Genomic DNA, 15,325 nt, shown 5'->3' on the forward strand with positions numbered 1-15,325 from the left:
GGAAAACATATATGGCTGCTCTGTTTGTTCCAATTGGAAGAACTTAATTTGAAAAAGCAGAATTTCAGATGCAATTTGAAACTAAATAGTTTGTACCATTTTGGTCTTCCCCCAGTCAGATGGTGAGGGACATTGCGGTCACAATGGTTGATGGGTGCATGCACAGAGACTGCTGAGACTACAAAGCAAAAAAAACATGTGGAAAATAATTTTTTGATTTGAATAAGTGATTCTGACACATTCTTCACAAACTGAGCATGATGACTATCATCTGGATGAGTCAAGATTTCATGTGCTTGACCAGTTAAAGTCAAAGCATGACATGTAGAGTGCCTTTGGTAGTGTGATTTCCGAAGCACGGTGTCAAAAACAACAATGACAAAACAACATAGGTATGAATAGGTTTAATAGCACCAAGGCAAAAGAGAAATTCTTATGTGAATGAAGATCTAGGCTCAAAAACATAAATGTCTGCAAAAACCCACTCTGTCAAATTTTTCCACAGGCCATCAGGAGCTCTTTAATTGGAGCCTGAGTTGCAATCTGTGGGGCTCGAAATCTGAACCTTAGGATTCCAAGCTCTATGCACTAACCACTACGCCACCACTTCCCCATTAATAATGCAATATGGATAGAAAAAAAGATTTGGCCTCAGGTTTGCCTCAAACAACTATTTTATTGATCACATCTTTCACAAGTAATGTTCCCTAAATGCATCAATTGTCATCAATTGTCATCACTTGTCTGACTTTGAACATGTTAGTTGATTGTAGACCAAGTTGATGCATTTTCAGATTTTCTGAGTGGAAGGGATAGTATGAGATATATTATTAACCTTATTGCAGTTGTTAACAGATGCTGTACATATTATATAAGCGAACACTGGTTCAAGTTTTGTTTTTGTTTCAGAGCAGCATTCAATTCATACAAAGATGTACAATCAGTAAGAACAAACTTTTAAAAAAAACTTCTCACCAGGATCTAAACAGGGCTTCCTTCAGTCACTGCAAGTTAAACTGAGGTTGCTGTTTTCTTTTTTTTTTCCCTGCTTATTGGTGTCAGCTTTGAATAGAAGTCGTATCAGTGCACCTGAGCTAAGGCATAAAGTGCTGCGCTGCACTGAGTCCACTGCAGTGGATTTAACTAACCTGTCCAGTGATGGATGAATTTACATCCCACAGGCCTCACAGTTGGACAGGCATTCATGGCAGATGGTGATTTGTGAATTGCATGTTGAAAATCCCTACCTGCACCAGCTGTGCATGGCAGCAAAGCAGATACCTGAATCAGATTAATATTAATCAAATTAAAACAGAACTTGTGCATGAGCTGCAGGTATATTGCTACTATTTAAACCTCCATTTTTTTTTTGTTTAAATGTGCAATATAGTTTAAGTGTTTAGTTAATCCTTGTCTGTAGCCAACAGGCCCTGTAGCATGATCAGATAATGACTGCCATATGCAGATGCAGAAACCATGCAATTTATAAACAGCACATAATAGAAATAAACTATAAATAAATTGTCAGCATTATTTCTTCCTAAAGCATTTTGGGACTTTCCCAGTAATTTTAAGGAGCTTTTAAAAAGATTGGTTTATGTGCAATAAACAAAACAGTGTTTTTAGGACGTCCAGCTTGTTCATGTAAGAAAAAAAAAGAGGAAACAAGCAGAGTAGCAGGGTCGGGTCGAGGAAGTCAGATTGAATATAGAGAATTATACACAGATTTATGAGTCACGGATAGCCTGCAGTCAGGGAAGCTTGTGCACATTCAAACTATAACCCCATTAAGTCACAAGTGAATTTGTCTGATTCGGTAAAAGACGTGAACATAATGAAACTAGTGTATTTCTCCTGCTTTCATGAGCTGTGAATTAGTTTTGAAGCAGATTATCTTTGCGAGCTTTAAGATTTAATAGGACCTTCAACTTGAAGGTCTTTATTTTAATGCATATAGTTTTTTTTCTTTCCCAAATGATGTTACTGGCTTTAAAGCTATTCAAGGTTATAAATTGTAATGAATCAGATGAAGCAGCTCTGAAAATGTTGGCAGCAGCGAGAAACGGTTTCTTCAAAGCTGAAGTAAACCTGGTGTTTCCATCCTCAGAAGGAATTTACATTTCCTCATTCCTTATGTGCAGATCTGGATCTAGGAGACAAACATCTATAGAAACTGGCAAGGTTTTAAAGTCACAGACCTGAGGTCACCCTGAATGTTGTCTGTTTGAATCCCAGGACTCGTCCATTGATGATCTCAGTGATACGGACAGTGACAGCAACTTTCCTCTGATGATCCCTCAGGACTATTTGGGTCTGGCCTTTTTCTCCATGCTCTGCTGCTTCTGGCCTTTGGGTATCGCCGCTTTCTATCTTTCTCAGAAGGTATGAACCTAAACTCACCCAAAAACTGTCAACCACATGTCTAACAACTGCTTCATATGCAGTATAAGCATTTTATTTTATGTGTTTAGAGACAAAGAGTTTTTTTTTTTTTTTTTTTTAAACCTGAGCAGCTTACTTCAATATTCTGAGGATTTTAGATCAAAATTCTTTAAAAAAAAAAATCTGTATTTAAAGAACAAAGTTAAAGTGAAATAATTATTTTTTCTCTGTAAAAGCAAATATGTTCTTTTAAAGTAGTCATGATCATCAATTCTTTACTCCGAAAGTCTTTCAAAGCTTTTGTTCAGGGTGTAGTTTCAGGTATTAAGGAAAAATAACTGAAAATTTAGCAAAGAATTGAGTCAAATCAAGTTAATGTTTTGGTGCTTCAGGCTGCTTTGACGTCATTCTCATTGCTGTTGATGCATCTTGGGAAAATAAAATATAATCCAGGGTAATTTGTTATCTGTGGTGTAATGGAAATGATAGAGTAAATATCATCTCAAGTATTTATGTGGTCAATGAAATTCTCACAGCTTGATAAACATGAGTCAAAACATTTAGATTTTAGGCTGTTTAAACAAAAAACATTGAATAATTTCAAACCTGGTTTATTTTATTTCATTGAAAACATTTCATCAACAATTATTGTGCTTTTGGTACTGCTAATAATATGAATCATTCTGGCAAATATGGTGAAAGAAGCATGTTGGAAACACAAAATGGCCTCTGTGAATTTTTTTGTGATTTTAAGCGTGCTGAAAAACATGACAGTCTGTGTTTTTTAGTGAATAAAAATAAGTTTAGATGAACAAAATGCTCCTTCTTGTTAGTCAGACAAAATGTAGTATTGTTCTTTTAAGCATCTTACAGGCAGTAGGCAGCAACAGGTGAGGGAAGGGCAGAGGTAATTCACTGTGTTTTCCATGTTGTCATGGTAACGCCCTGCACTTGGTTTGCATTTCCATCTCATTACATAAAGTAAAGAGATTCTATTGTTTGAAAAGGGAGGAGATGCTAATACTAAATAACAGAGTAATCTTAAACTAGAAAACCTTTTATTTTTTGTTTTAAATGCAGAATAAAATAGAGGGCCACGACACACAGGACAGCTTCCTTTATAGGAGAGTCCTGGATGATGTCTGCATCCTTTCAAACTCTGAATCAAGGAGAGAGGAAACTAAAACACAATGTCTCAAAGACGTTATTAATGGTTAATTCTGGGCTTTTCTCTGCAGGACAAATCAGAGACATACAACCATGCATGCATGTACTTACTAGAGGGTGGCCAAGGGACTTGAAATAAATGGAGATATAAATAAATGGAGAAATAAATAATTAGAGAGAGACAGAACATACACAAAGACTCTGAGAACATGCAAACTCCACATAAAACACCCTGGGCTGGGATTTAAACTCAGGGCAGTCTGACTGTAAAACAACTGTGCCAGCAACCACACCAAACACTCAAACTATTTCCCCTAAAAGCCCAGATAACTGGTCATCAGGAACCGTTTAGAATATTATAACAATATCTAGGTCTTTGGATGAAAAATGTGAACAAAAGTGAATCCAGAAGCATTGTAAACAACATTTATGGATCTAAAAAATGTAAATTTATTTCGTGAATTGTCTATAGAAATATGACACCTTATACCACTGGTGCTTCCACTGCTCTGCAGGATTGCAGGTATTGACACCACATCAACAAAAAAAGCCACTAAACCTGCAGATTTACTGCTGAGTTTAAGCTCTGCATCAGCAAACTGCTGAAATGATCAATCCTCATCCCTTAACACATACAAATGATACGAGGCTATTGCAGTCCATCAACATCTTCAGAGCTTTTCAACATAGAAATAAATATTAAAAGTAAAGTCAGTTGTTTCAAAAAATCTGTCAGAGATAACAGGTCCAGGTAGGAGAAAGCAAAATTTGTTGTTTTTTTTAAACAGGGAGAAACTAACAATGATAGATTTCCAGTGTTGTGGACAGCGACCTGAAACAGGGGTCAAAGTCAGAAACAAGGACTACGGGGAGAGAGAGGAGCACAAAAACCCCCACTGTACACTGTTTGTGATTCAGGGATGGAGCATAATGTGGGATTAGTCAGTGATTGAACTGAGTGGAGGAGGAAAGCCATGGAGGACACAGTGACAAATGATGACAAATACCCCTCTCTCTGATTTTGTTATTTTTTTCCCCAAACCGCTAATCCTTATCTCACTTTCTTCTGTTTTCCAGACCAACAAGGCATCAGCTCAGGGGGATTTTCAGGGAGCCAACATAGCCTCCCGCCAGGCGCTGTGGCTCTCCGTGCTGTCCATTGTGTTCGGAATCATAACGTACATCTGTGCCATTGCTGCGCTGATTTCCTACCTGTCTGCTAAGCCATTATAAGAGAAACTCTTTGCACTTGGATGCAAAAACACAAAGAGACAAACCCTTCATTAATATTACCACATTATCTGTAAGATAATAATAAACGAGAACTCGAGAGACATCCTCCACATTGAAGTTTGTGTCTATCTCACTGATAAATTTGTGCTTCCCGGATCATCACATGTGGGGCTTTAATAAAGATTAATGCAGGAAAAGGATGGAGAAGATGGCTGCTGCAATTTGAAGTCTGCAGATTTATCAGAGTTAGAGGGAACTCCTGATGGATTTCACTCATTCAGCACCGTCACTTACCTGGAAAAAGTTGGAGACATGCACATCCCATCTGGATTTTCCAGTTAACGTCACCTGTTGTTTACCTGCAGAAAGGACTGCCATTTTTTGTGATTAAAAGCCAAGTTTTATCTCTATGACATAAGCTGAGTGCCGTATATATAAAAGGAAACTAATGTAAGAAGTGGGAGAATTTTGAAACACATCCCGAAATGGGAGTAAAGAAATTGCTGCTGGGAAAATTGAACAACCCAGTGGGGGAATAGTGCCAAAAATGTTAAAGTGACCAGACTGGGGAGTAAATATTTCTGAAATATAAATTCTGATATTTCTTTGTTCTGTCAGACAGGAATGAAAACACTTTGGAAATAATTTCTTCAGGCTAAAATCATTGAAAACAACTTCTCACCTGTTTAGATGTAGAATATTAGTTTGAAAAAAGGTAAGAAAAAACACTGGGAACAGCTGATGTGACAAGTTGTTGTCTGCATGGCTCTTTTGTGTTTTACAAATGTTTAAAGCTGGATCTGTGTCATTAATGTGTGCCAAGTCCTTGCAAGGAAAGGTTTGATAAACCCTAAAAAAACATTCTCTTGCCATATTGGTTTAATCATAAGAACTATTTAAGGAAAGAGTGAAAGAACATTTTCCAGTAAAAATTAAATAATATTTTTACCTGTTTCTGCAATAGAATGGTACCACTGTGGTTGCTTTAACAAAACATAGGAGTGATAACCTGAGAGTTACACAAATCAGTATGAAATCAACCTTTAAATGTCTTAAAGCCAAGACTTTCTGAGCTGACTGGAGCAGCCTGCAGGCGAAAAGGGCCAGATTTGGGTCAGATCATGAGGGTCATGGTAACAGAAAGAAAAAAAAAAAGATGCATTGCTCCAGACAGGTTCAGACTGAGACACTTCCGAAAGCACTTTGTGTTTCTGCCTAGAAATAGGCCGCATGGAGCGAAACGTTTAGATGGATTTGGCCAATATGCACAAAAATCCGCCAAATGTAAAAATCCAAGCAGGAATAAAAACAATGCTGTTAAAGCGGTTGAATTTCTTTATGATCATTGTCAATAACATTGTTTTCTTTATCTTCAACTTCCACTGCAGTATTCATCATGCTTTGGGGCCCCCTAAACAATAGGGGACTCTCATAAATGCTTGAATTTAAAATCAGAGATCTTCATTTCATATGTTTGATTTTTGAAAATAAGAATACTGTTAAATTTATTTGATGCTTTCAGCAAAAACATATTAAAAGATTCCAAACAAATATTTAAATTTCAAATTCAAGAGTTTTAAAGCTTGTTTTGTAAAAGTCCAAAGGATAACCTTTGTTTGATGGTTGATATTAGTTAAAATATGATGCAGTGGATTTAATAATTTGTTTATGTTTGAGCTTGGTTTATTCACTAATGTATATCAGCAAATAATAGCCAACTATTTATCACTGCTTTTATGCTACTCCCATTAAAGTTTGCTCTCTCCTAGTTGATATTCTATACAGTAAGGACCCCAAACTGGACCATCCATGATTTAGATCAAACACTTTGATGAAAACCATTATGAGTTAAAACAATTTTTATTTTCCCTTTGGGATTAAAAAAGTACTTTAATTTTGAATTTAATTAAATTGGACATGCTTTCTCCTTAAGAAAAACTGACATCACAGCCTTGTTAATGCAGTTTGACTTAAAAACAATAAAGTGAAACTGCATATTAGTTGTTACCTACATAAAGAGTTACATTTATTTTTAACTTTAACTTGGTTTAATGCTGCAGAAATGTGAACATTTCTCAGGGCTGTAAACAGAGCTGGTGGCGGCCCACCGTGGTTAGTTATATTTTATGGGAAGACATGCAGCATACCACATGAGATATGCGCAAGTTCACAGGTTTCAAAAATAAAGGTAGAGTGAAAGAAATAACTCACGCATTTAAAAAAAAAACTACTCGTAAAAAGGCCGCTGGAATGTTGAGTGGCTGTTCATATTTGATATTTTATTGTAAAAGTTATTTTTAATGATAAAAATATAAAATTGTTAGCAAATTCTGGTACTGTAAAAACCAAAATAGAAAACATACAAAATAACTTATTTATGCAGAAAAAAAATTATTTTCTGAATATTTTTGAGGGAGTTAATACATTTTTTTAATCCTTCAATTTGATTATAATTTGTTAAATTATTTAATACATCGTTATATTAATTAATGATAAATGCATACTTGATTATGTTAAGGCAGCCTTAGTCTGGCCCATATGCCCTGTGATCAGTGGCCAGTCCAGCCCTGGCTGTTAACAAGGTTTATTATTACAAATATGAGTCTTTACAATGATTACAATGAGTATTATTACTTCATCATATCTATATCTGTTCTCCAAAATGCTATCCTTTTTGTGCCACATTTGATCCTTGTGCTGTGAAAGTATTTTCCCTGATGCACACATGGTTACTGACAGGTTTATCAAACACTGACCTCAATGGTACCAAATTGTTGTGGAACAGCCCAGAGTGCAACCAAAATGTATAAAAAAAATAAAAAAAAACTACTGTGAGGGAAAAGCCAATATTTTCTACTTTGCTGTAAAGTTTTTATAGAGGCCACTTTCCTCCTAAAGTTATCATAAACACACTCTTTCCTGCTGTCCCAGGGTTTATTAAGACTGTTAAATGTTGTCACCATACTCCGAGTTTAACTCTTTAAATGGTAAATGGTAACTCTTTATTACAGCTATTCCGTCTCTGATCACTTTCTGCACACGGCATTGACCATTAACGGAGCTGAATTGTTATACATCTCCACAGAATATCTACACTAAAAAGCAAACCATCCCATTGATGTTTTTGTGTCTTCTAGCAAGGAAATAAATGTGCATCACCCAGACAGAGAAGCTGCCAGTCTGTGGGGTCTGGCTTAATTATTTCTTATTTTGTTTAAGCTGAATATGTAACAGGAAGAAGGAAGGGATACATTCATAGAATTTTAGGGATTATGATTCACGTTTGGAAAACACAATTTATGTTTTGTTGCCAGTGATCACTATCTTGCAGAACAGCTGTTTGCATAACACCACCTTCATCTTGCTCTTGCTGTTTTATACTTTATTAAGACAGAAACTGCTTGGCAAAAAAGGCAGATCTGAAAAGTGTTAATGGGAGGTCTGATACCGTAGGCATTCATTTTTTTAACCCTTCACCATTTGTCTTATGGTATTTACAAGGCAGGATGTAAAGAAAATATGAATCAATCTCTAATCAGCATTTTACATGTACAAGAAATTTGCTTAGATAAGGTGCTTTACGGACAAGCAAATACAAATATATTTGGAATAAACAAATGCAGTTCTGAGGGATATTTATGAGAATAGAGAACAAATCAAACAATTTTGCAAAGAGGAAAAGCACGATGGCACATATTAAAAATATAAGAATGAACTAAATGCATTCTTCAGTCAAAAAAACTGGTGTCTCCGAGTTGCATTGAGAAATTTCGATTATGAGTAAAGAACATGGGTATGATGTATTTTCAGAGTCAGATTTCCAAATTTTGAAAATAACTATAACGTAATTGTTTTGTCCAACTGTTAGCTAAAGATACATCCAAAATGATTCCCTCATCCTCTCACATGTATCGCTATACGTAGGTTAATTATTCCCTTTACTAAGTGGTTCCCAAACTTAACTGGCTGGACCCAACTTTGGTTTTAAAAAAGTGTTCATGCCAAACCCCCCCATCCAGCCCTTCAAACATCCCTACTAGGGGTGAACAATAATTTAGTACCGTATCAATATATATTGCTGCACAAATGTATTCGTTAAAGGAGATATAAAATGTATTATATTGCAATATAGAAAGCAGTCTATAAATACAGTGTTTGTCACCAATTGAAATAATATTTTATTTTCAAAGCAAATATGTCTAAAATGCCATATTGGCATTTTTTAAACTCAACATAATCTTCAAATGTAGTTAGAAGCATCTGTAGGGGGCATTCTTGGCAGCTCTTTTGATCCCTTCATTTTTTACATTGATAATAAAAGTATTGTATCAACCGAAAACAAGAAATATATTATGATATAATGTTTAGCCATATCATCCAGCCATATGTTGAACAAAGAAACTGCAATTAACTACATATTACAATGAAATAAACAATGGCAAAACTAACAGCTTTAAAGTTTCATAAATTTAAGGTTAACCATTTATTATAGTGTTTAGTAGAACTCAAGGTGGCTTAAGGTTACACTGGGCCCCTGCCTTAACTTGCAGATGCCTCTCCTTGTAGCTGATTATTCCTACTGGGCTTGTTAAATGCTTGCCAGTGAGGACCAGTATCCTTCAACTTCTGACCCCACTTCAGTACACCTGAACTACGTCTGTTTCCTCACCAGGTCTTTAGTTTTGACTGATGGCTGCTAAGACCTAACAACGTATTTATTTGGTTCAGCTGTGTTGAAGAACAGTATTTATAACATGCTGAACACTAGCCCTCATAACTGCACATGACACTTAAGGACTAGAAGCACTTTTAAAACGTAGAATATAATTCAGGCTTCTCCCAATGGAAGACAGCCTGCATTTGGTTCCTGATTTACTTATGTATTCAGTTTACTTAAGTTGTGAACTTAATTTAGGAAAAAATGTAATACATACATCTGAGCTGCAGATATATAAAATACATGATATATAAATGACTGCACTGAAGTACAGTTAATGTTTAAAGCCTAATTCTCAACCTTAGGGGGTAGTCCAATTGATTTTTTCTGACTTTGATTTAGAAAGTTATGAGTTTAAATATAGAAGTGAAATGTTCCCCACCGCGAAAATGTCTTTCACTTCTTTAGGCATATTGACATAAAGGCAGATCATATCATAATACGTAAATAAAGATTTTTTTATTGACGTTCTTGCTCAAATAATGCTAACAATACATTCCTGTAAGAGAAATATCCTTTTTTACATGTCATTATTTTATACCACAGCAGCACATTAATGGATTTATGTAACATACATTTTAAGCATAATTTAAAGGAGATGTTGATGGTCTTGAATGTGCTGTACAATGGGCTAAGCTGGGGCTTAGGTCCCACATTTAAATTCTGTATGAAGGCCTAATAAATCCCTGGGCCAGATCTGCTTCCATGTGTTAACTGTGAATATTTAAGTGAAACATCAACAAATGAATCAATGAATAAATGCACTTAACACCACTTCATCCTTTATCTTTTCTCAATCTGATTAAAGTGTGTTGACAAAGTGTGTCCACATGTCTTTACACCTGAGCTGAATGAAGATAGCCCAATGGGGTAAGTGGTTGCTGAATATTTTATTACAGTCTTTATATCCACTTTATACAAAAAAAGTAAAATAAGAAAAGAAAAAAAGAAAAAAAATAAGGGGGGGGTGCAAGAAGCTTGGGATTGGATTAGAGGTTCTTGGAGTACCGCCGCCTCACTGAGTCTCTGTAGAACTGGAAGATCTTCTCCGATGCTTTCTGACTAATGGCTATACACTGCTGCAGCTGTGGAAGAATGCAAGAGTCAGATGGCACCATACACAAATCTGAAGAATATGAGCAATACTGCGTAAAAGACAACAAACCTCTTGAACTGAAAACGAGCCTCGGGTTGATGACATCATTACTCTGTGTTCTTTGCTGTCGATGGCAAAAGTCATCAACGCTCGACTTTCCTAAGGAGAATTTTAAAAACAGGATGAGTGCTGATTTTTGTAAAACAAACATGTATAGAACAAGTAACATCAGAAATAGAGCTTTGCAAAATCTGAGTATTAGAAACTGCCACACCAATTCGTGCCAACAAAGTCAATAGATTCTAAGTAATTGGCACATACTCCATATTGAACATCATGATAGAATTTAATTGGTGACATCATTGAAACAAAATTGTCTCAGTCTATATGAACAATTGTGCATTGTAGCTAATTTTATTTTCGGTTATTTAAATTTCCGAACCCAAATAAGTCAAAAAATCTGTTTCTGTTTGTTTTATAACATCCAACAGCACCTTACTATACCATCTGTGTGTCCCTATTCTGCATTGAAAACTTGAGAGCCTTTTTGGTGGCTGACTGAAACACACCAATGGGGAGAGAATGACAGCCTAAACATAATTATATTCCTGTCTTAGACAACGTTTATTACCCTCAAAACATTGGCGGCCCTACTCGTTCTTGTCACCATACTCTTTAGCTATGCTTCTCAGTGGAGAGACAAATCCTCCAAGAATGTATCTTGTCTAACCTTTTGAATTGCTTTTAGGTATAATTGTGATTGACTATATTGATATAAATTTATTTAAGTAAAACTATTATACTATCTGCTCTACTGAATATGTTACAGCAGTGGACAACAACTAATTTCTACTACCTGAGGAGTAGTAGATTAGTAGGGTAGCAGTAATCACTCAGTAATCAAAATTACCACTCAGTGGTTAACTTCTTTATCAGTCTCTAATATCAGGTTAAAGGAACTGTGACCCACTGTCATTGACAATATTGCTTTATTTTATTGAGGTTTATAACATTTTGTTACAAAGGAGCTCTCATTGTTTCACAAGAGCTTTTTAATCAGATCAAGTTAGGGAATTTGAACTAGCGATTGGAATTTCTCAGCCTTTGTGTTTTTTTTTTTTTTTTACTGAAATGCTATCATTTATTTTTTAGAAACCTGCTATGGTCTTCCAAAAGACTTGCACTTCAACTGAGACATGCTGCCAATATACATTTTCAGAGGTTTTCTTCTGGAAGCCTTTAGAAATAAAAAACATTTAGTCTATTTGGATCAGTTGTGCAATGAACTTTTTACATTTAACGTGGAAACTGGGGCCTTTAGATTCTGAAATTATTTGTTCATTTAAGGTCTGAGAGAACATGGGCACCACCCTCTCCTTGAAAGAATATATACCACTTTAAGGACCCGTTGTCCTTAAGGTGTCCATTGTTATGAACACTTGATTAAATTCAATTCAAAATTACTTTATACTATATACTATAATTACTTATATATTATTTAAATAAATGATGTTAGTATTTTAGTTTTAACGAATTAATGTCAATTTAAAATAATTATTTCATAAATTATTTATTTATTTATTTATATTTGTAATTTTCACCCTCCATACTGTATTAATTCTGTATGGGAACTAAATGTAACTACTATACGGTTCTGTTTATTTTATATGTTAAAAGATTTCTGCATGAAGGATCTCCTGTAGCGGTCAGAGGATCTGGGGGTGCCTTTGACTGAAGCCCCTATGTTGTAATTATTGTTCAGCAGTCTAAATGTTATATCCTGAGACATTAGCCCGTGGATATAAATCTGTGTTCACTTTTTTTTTTTTTTTATCTATGAGAAGTTTAAAATACCAAAATCGACAAGTTAAAAGCTAAAACAGTTTTCATTAGATAGTTTTCCATCCAACTAAAACGTCCATTGAAAATCTAGCATGTGTTTAAGCTGAGCTTGAATTGTTTTTCAATGCTTTTCAGAGGTTTTGACTTACCTTCTCCTGAGCTGCAGTTGGGTCTGTTATGATTTCACCTTCTGTACTGATGGCACAAGTCACTCCACAAAACAAGCAACTCATAGACAAGCCTGCATCCATCAGGGCCATGCAGGCTGCATTTAGACAGCAGGACAGGAGCTGACCAGAAGATAAGGAACAAAAGCAAACCAGTACCACACCAGCAGATTTACCTTCATACCAAACAGCAATGAAGAATGTTTTTTTAAAGGATACTGATCCAGCATCGTGTAGCACTTGCAGGATGAGTGTGAGCGAGGAACGAGGATGAAGAGATAAAAGAAGAGATGCCTCACAGGTTTCGCGTACGCACTGCTCCTGGGATCGTTCCCTCACACCTAGAAATGAAAAACAAAAAGAGTGTAGCAGGTTCCTCCTTGTTGAAAGTAGGAGTAAAGCAGCTTTTTTGTTAAAGAAAAGACAGTGAAATATGAACATGAAGCACACACATCTGGATTTAAAGCTTGAATATTTCCTTTTTTTTATTTCTGACTGTAGAATCATGTCTGAATGAGGTCAACAAATAGCTTTAAGGGTAAAATTAGGTCAACTGCTTTCTGGATCATTTGCAAGTCACCTAGTAATAAACTATTCATATGACTTATTTAAGCTGAACCAAGGAAACATTGAGAAAACAGAGAAAAACAGCCCTTCTCCCTAAGAGGGCTGGATTCCACTTATTAAGACCAGAGCTAAAAAACATGAATTATTGAAAATTCAGATGCAATGTATGAATAACCTCTGGCTTTGAACATTTAAAGTAACCAAATCAGTTGTTAATTGATTAGGAGAGAAGTTCCAGCTACTTTTATTAGAATCTACATTTACATTTAATGAAATATGAAGGAATTACCAGGAAGTCCAACTTTAGGATAAACTAGGACCTCCAGGGTTGCTCTGTCATAGATCTCTTTGCTGACTTTCACCTCAGCGGGTCCGTACACTCCAGCCATCACACTGGTATCGCCTTTAAAGAAGAGCAAAACAGAGAAAATTAAAAAAAAAAAAAGATCTGATATTTTTGCATTCTCAAAGATTATGATTATGATTTAAGGCTTGGACATTTCATTTCATGTACATCTGCTCATATAAGAAATCAGAGGTTTAGCAGTAGAATAGATGGCTTTTTCCAAAAGAAGAGCAGAAGAAGAAAGGGTGCAACAGAAGCATGCTGACACACATGCAGAGCTCGCTGTGTGCTGGCAGCAGGTTGGTGTCAGATGCTAAGGCCAAATGTAATGGACTGAAATCATATTGCTTGTTAAGTCATATCAAAAGCCTCGGCTTCAAATAGAAATCCATGGACCCAAAGGCAAATCATTGGGCAATTTATTGTAAAATGATCCGCCTAGGACACTTCAACAGACAGGCTCTATAACTTTCACACTACATTATCTACATTTCCCAAACAAATGTTGGTGGTTAAGTTAAGATTTCGCTTTCTGAAAGACGAGATCACTATTTTCCTAAGTGAATCAAATAAACTTACCTACTTTATAATTTTTATAAACATAACGTAGTAACAGAGAGACAACTTGAGTTAAACGGTCTTTCAAAGACGTGGCCCGTTTTTAAGTCAGGATGGGGAAAGTAATATTTGTACTTTTACCTTGAACAAAAGAGGCCGATCCATCCGGACGAGAGAGTAAGGTCTGTTCACAACCGAACTCCCTGAGAGAAACATTTTCAGAAGGAGAGACTTCCATCATGCTGCTTTCACGGTGGAGACTGTGACTGTCGCAGCTAAATTACGTCATTGTTTAGTTTTTTTTTTCTTATTTATTTAAATGCAACATTTTTTCATCTATATCATAACAGATAGCGTTTTTAAAAATAAGAAATTCGAGTTCTGACATTTATGTATCTTGTGCCTCTCTAGATTCTTGCGAAATCTTAAGAATTTAAGACGAAATTTATATTTCTTCGTTTAATCTTATGACGACTCGCATACTGTTTAATGGCGCTTTACCGCCACCAAGTGGTTAGGATATATAAAGATACCCTCTTCAAATCCAATGGCGAAAAGGCGGTCTATAACTTGAACACCAGGTATCAGTAAAAATAAATAGACAAATGAACAGTTTTTCTTCATTCTTTTTCACAAGACAGTACAGAGCAATACCATGTAGAGCAATGAAAACATACCCGAGAATAAAAACTGCAAATAAGTTAAAAGTTCACGAGTTAAATGTCTTATAGTTTTAAAATACTATATTTTTTGTTTATTTAAGCAAAGTTTGTGAATATGCTAAGCATGAAATATAGAATAACATGAAAACAATATATTGAAATACAATATGACAAATTAACATTGAATTATCAGAGTTTATAACATATTGGATTTCTCCATAAAATAAAAACTAACCTCTGCCTCCAAAAGTTGAATAGATGCAATTCAAAATCATTATTGAAATATATCCAACTACCCCAGCGACCTGACCCCGGATAAGAGGAAGAGGATGGATGGATGGATGGATGGATGGATGGATGGATGGACAGATTTTGACAGTTGGCAAGACCAAAAGAACATTGTTCTGTCTTCATTATCTGATATTTGACATCTGATTTTGATTTAGGCCTTTATTTTAAGTCTCTGAGACTGTTGAAATCTAAAAATGCAGTCAAATTATCATCTTTGTTGGAAAATTTTGACTTAATTTAATATTGCATTTTTATTTTAGTTTATATATATATATATATATATATATATATATATAT

General features: G+C 35.3%; 2 protein-coding genes across 2 annotated transcripts in view; one reads left to right on the top strand and one right to left on the bottom strand.

Moving 5' to 3' along the window:
- Positions 1-7,360, top strand: part of LOC107091610 (transmembrane protein 91-like) — a 22,195-nt gene extending 14,835 nt beyond the window's left edge. Inside the window, exons 3-4 of the mRNA XM_015385629.1 lie at positions 2,236-2,382; positions 4,627-7,360. Of these exons, the coding sequence (XP_015241115.1) occupies positions 2,236-2,382; positions 4,627-4,782 (303 nt within the window). The 3' untranslated portion in view covers positions 4,783-7,360. The remainder of the gene's footprint in view (positions 1-2,235; positions 2,383-4,626) is intronic.
- Positions 7,361-10,446: 3,086 nt separating this feature from the next.
- On the bottom strand, positions 10,447-14,363 carry exosc5 (exosome component 5). The gene is made up of 6 exons (XM_015385630.1): positions 14,217-14,363; positions 13,461-13,574; positions 12,824-12,945; positions 12,587-12,727; positions 10,665-10,754; positions 10,447-10,584 (listed from the first exon to the last, which is right to left on the bottom strand). The coding sequence occupies exons 1-6, from the start codon at positions 14,314-14,316 to the stop codon at positions 10,489-10,491; spliced, it is 663 nt and encodes a 220-aa protein (XP_015241116.1). The 5' UTR covers positions 14,317-14,363; the 3' UTR covers positions 10,447-10,488.
- Positions 14,364-15,325: the final 962 nt, after the last annotated feature.

The sequence above is a fragment of the Cyprinodon variegatus genome, unplaced genomic scaffold, assembly GCF_000732505.1.
Source record: "Cyprinodon variegatus isolate N-32 unplaced genomic scaffold, C_variegatus-1.0 Scaffold345, whole genome shotgun sequence".
NCBI classification, from domain to species: Eukaryota; Metazoa; Chordata; class Actinopteri; order Cyprinodontiformes; family Cyprinodontidae; genus Cyprinodon; species Cyprinodon variegatus.

Bases quoted from the DNA above. Each gene is read 5' to 3' on its own strand.
- exosc5 (XM_015385630.1), bottom strand. From the start codon at position 14,316: ATGATGGAAGTCTCTCCTTCTGAAAATGTTTCTCTCAGGGAGTTCGGT. The intron at 13,575-14,216 runs GTAAAAGTACAA...TCTTCTTTAAAG, and splicing joins ATCGGCCTCTTTTGTTCAAG to GCGATACCAGTGTGATGGCT. The intron at 10,755-12,586 runs GTAAGTCAAAAC...AATTCTCCTTAG, and splicing joins CAACTGCAGCTCAGGAGAAG to GAAAGTCGAGCGTTGATGAC.